This window comes from Myotis davidii, unplaced genomic scaffold, assembly GCF_000327345.1.
Source record: "Myotis davidii unplaced genomic scaffold, ASM32734v1 scaffold611, whole genome shotgun sequence".
NCBI classification, from domain to species: Eukaryota; Metazoa; Chordata; class Mammalia; order Chiroptera; family Vespertilionidae; genus Myotis; species Myotis davidii.
In genome coordinates, this window is record NW_006282519.1 from 12,552 (window position 1) to 15,914 (window position 3,363).

Here is a 3,363-nt window from a genome sequence, read left to right on the forward strand (position 1 = left end):
CTGTGGGCATGTAGGAGGCAGCCAATTAATGATTCTCTCTCATTACTGATGTTTCTATCTCTCTCTCCTTCTTCCTTGCTGTCTGAAATCAATAAAAATATATTGTAAATAAAAAATAAAAATAAAGGGTCAGCGATACCACTATGAGCCACTGTGCTTCTGTTCTCATTGATCCCAGTGGCCTGTTCTCCAAAAACCTGGAAAATTTTTTTTTTTTAATATATTTTTATTGATTTTTTACAGAGAGGAAGGGAGAGAGATAGAGAGTCAGAAACATCAATGATGAGAGAAACATCGATCAGCTGCCTCCTGCACACTCCCCACTGGGGATGTGCCCGCAACCCAGGCACATGCCCCTAACCGGAATCGAACCCGGGACCCTTCAGTCCGCAGGCCGACGCTCCATCCAGTGAGCCAAACCGGTTTCGGCCAAAAACCTGGAAATTTTTGTTTCAAAGAACCACACAATGCCCGGGCCAGTGTGACTCAGTTGGTTAGAGCAGCGTCCTGTGTACTGAAGGGTCAAGGGTTCAATTCCCAGTTGGGGCACATATCAGAATGTGGGTTCCATACCCGGTTTTCAATTGTGCACATGGCAGCCGATTGATGTTTCTCCCTCATCGCTCTCCCCCCATTTCCCTTCCTCTCTATGCAAAAGGAATAATAAATAAAGACATAAGACTTTCAGGGTAACCAAAAAAAAAAGAGAGAGATCTCAAAAAAGTCTAGAGGCAAGACAACCTACCAAAGCTTATGTATAACATTCAGAAAATGTAGCCCTCGCCGAAACCGGTTTGGCTCAGTGGATAGAGCGTCGGTCTGCGGAATGGAGGGTCCCGGGTTCGATTCCGGTCAAGGGCATGTGCCTGGGTTGCCGGCACATCCCCTGTAGGAGATGTGCAGGAGGCAGCTGATCGATGTTTCTCTCTCCTCATTATTTCTAACTCTCTATCTCTCTCTCCCTTCCTCTCTGTGAAAAATCAATAAAATATATTAAAAAAAAAAAAGCCGAAACCGGTTTGGCTCAGTGGATAGATCGTCGGCCTGCAGACTCACGGGTCCCAGGTTCGATTCCGGTCAAGGGCATGTGCCTTGGTTGTGGGCATATCCCCGGTGGGGGGTGTGCAGGGGGCGGCTGATCGATGTTTCTCTCTCATTGATGTTTCTGGCTCTCTGTCCCTCTCCCTTCCTCTCAGTAAAATAATCAATAAAATATATATATTTTAAAAAGCTCCCATCCCTACCTTTGGTCTTTTCCATGTGATGGCCTTCATCTTGGTTTTCTGGCTCAGCTCATGGGAACCCAGGGCCTGAACACCAGCTGGGAACACATGGTCTTCAAAGAGGCACTTCTGAGCCAGACAGCTTTGTTTGAGAATGACAAAATCCTGCCCCTCGAACCTGAGGGGCTGTGTGACAGTGCCCTCTCCATCTCTCCTGCCCCTCTCCCGGATCACACGCTCACAGAAGAATCCTGGCAGCATGTAGGGCATGGTGATGGCTCAGGGAGTGGAGCTGGGCCTTCACCGCGCCCCCAGTCCAGGCCTAATCCTCTTGTAAATGGGTTGGAGCCTATTTAGCTTCCACCCTCAGCAGCGCGATGCAAATGAACGCAGCCCAGAGTGAGGCTGTGGTCAGAGTCAGCAGCTTGGGCTGGAGGCCCCTGAGCCCACAGTCAAGGGGCAACACCAGGCCAGCTGGAGAGCCAGCAAAGGGAGAGAGAGCCAGGGACAACCCCAGTACAGGCCACGATAGCCTGTAGATCTTTTTTTAAAAATATATTTTATTGATTTTTTACAGAGAGGAAGGGAGAGAGATATTTAGAAACATCGAAACATTGATCAGCTGCCTCCTGCACATCCCCCACGGTGCAGGAGGCGACTGATTGATGGTTCTCTCTCATCGATGTTTCTGACTCTCTATGTCTCTCCCTTCCTCTCTTGTAAAAAATAATAAAATATATTTAAAATAAAAAAATATATAAATCTTTGTTTTATTATGGTTGCAAATATCAAAAAATTTCTATATGTGACACAGCACCAGAGTTAAGTTAGGGTTTTTCAAAATGCTGACACGCCAAGCTCAAAAGGTTCGCCATCACTGAACTAGGAGGTCACAATTTGATTCTTTGTTAGGACACCTGCACTGGTTGCAAGCTCAATCACCAGTGGGGGGTCATGAAGGAGCCAGCGGATCAATGACTCTCTATCCTCTTCCTCTAGGAAATAAACAGTACATATATTTAAACAAATAAATGAATAATTTAAAGAATAAATAAATACACCTAGCCACGGTGCTTCACTGATGTCAGTGCTGCCTTGTGCACTGGAGGGCTAGGGTCTGATTCCCACTCAAAGGTACATACCTGGGTTGCAGGTCCGTTCCAATCACAGTAGAGGCAACATGTGAGAGGCAGCCAATCGAGTTTTCTCTTTCTCTCTGTCTTCTACTCTCTCACTAAAGAAACAATCAGTGGAAAAAATATCCTCACTATTCGGGTGAAGATAAAAGAAGAATGAAGAATTAAAATCAGAAAAGTTACAGGATGCAAAATAAACATACAACCATTAATTCCATTTCTACAACCTAATAGTAAATTCTTTGATGGAAAAATGAAGAATGCTATCAAATTTATCAAGGAATGAAAAACAACAAAACCCAAAGGAATAAATTCAACCAAAATGTGAACCATCTGTACAGTGAGTCCTATAAGACAGTTATAAAAGGAATGGAAGAAAACACAAATAACCTGAAAGACAACCTGTGTTCACGGATCTGAAAATGAAATATGCTGGAGGTAGCTATAGTACACAAGGAAAACTACAGATTAAATGCAATCTCGCGGAAGCCGGGGGTTCGCGGTCATGGCTCAGTCCGCCCGCGCCCTCTCGCTACTCCGCGGTCTCCTGGGCCGAATGGGGGCGCCGGGAGCGGCCGGAGGGCCAGCAGAGAAGAGATTCCATCTTCCAGAGGTCACCACTGTCTGCCTCCCCACTTGTCCCCATCCTCAGTCATCATTGTTTAAATGTATAGTGACACATTAGTTGTCTAGTTCTTCATAGTGAATATGGTCTAAATATGACACCATTCCCATTGACTTAAAATTTGAACTTTAGTGTTATTCTTATTGAAAATTGCCTTTGAGTGTGATAAACTCTCAACTGAAAGATATTGACTGTTTGAAATGAACAGATTTTAGTATCAATTTCTGAGTTATATAGAGCCTTAAATGAAGGATGAAAATGTATTTTTTATTATTTTTTATATTTTTGAATAATTAGATACCTGCAATAATGGATATGTAAATACGGTTTTGTTTTTTTGACAAGTGAAATTTCAAGTGATATGTTTGACAGAATTTGC

General features: G+C 43.9%; 1 protein-coding gene across 1 annotated transcript in view; it reads right to left on the reverse strand.

Moving 5' to 3' along the window:
• Nucleotides 1–1,572: 1,572 nt before the first annotated feature.
• LOC102764192 (zinc finger protein 792) overlaps nt 1,573–3,363 on the reverse strand; it is a 5,250-nt gene continuing 3,459 nt past the window's right edge. The window contains exon 3 of the mRNA XM_006753005.2: nt 1,573–1,697. Coding sequence (XP_006753068.2) covers nt 1,573–1,697 — 125 coding nt within the window. The remainder of the gene's footprint in view (nt 1,698–3,363) is intronic.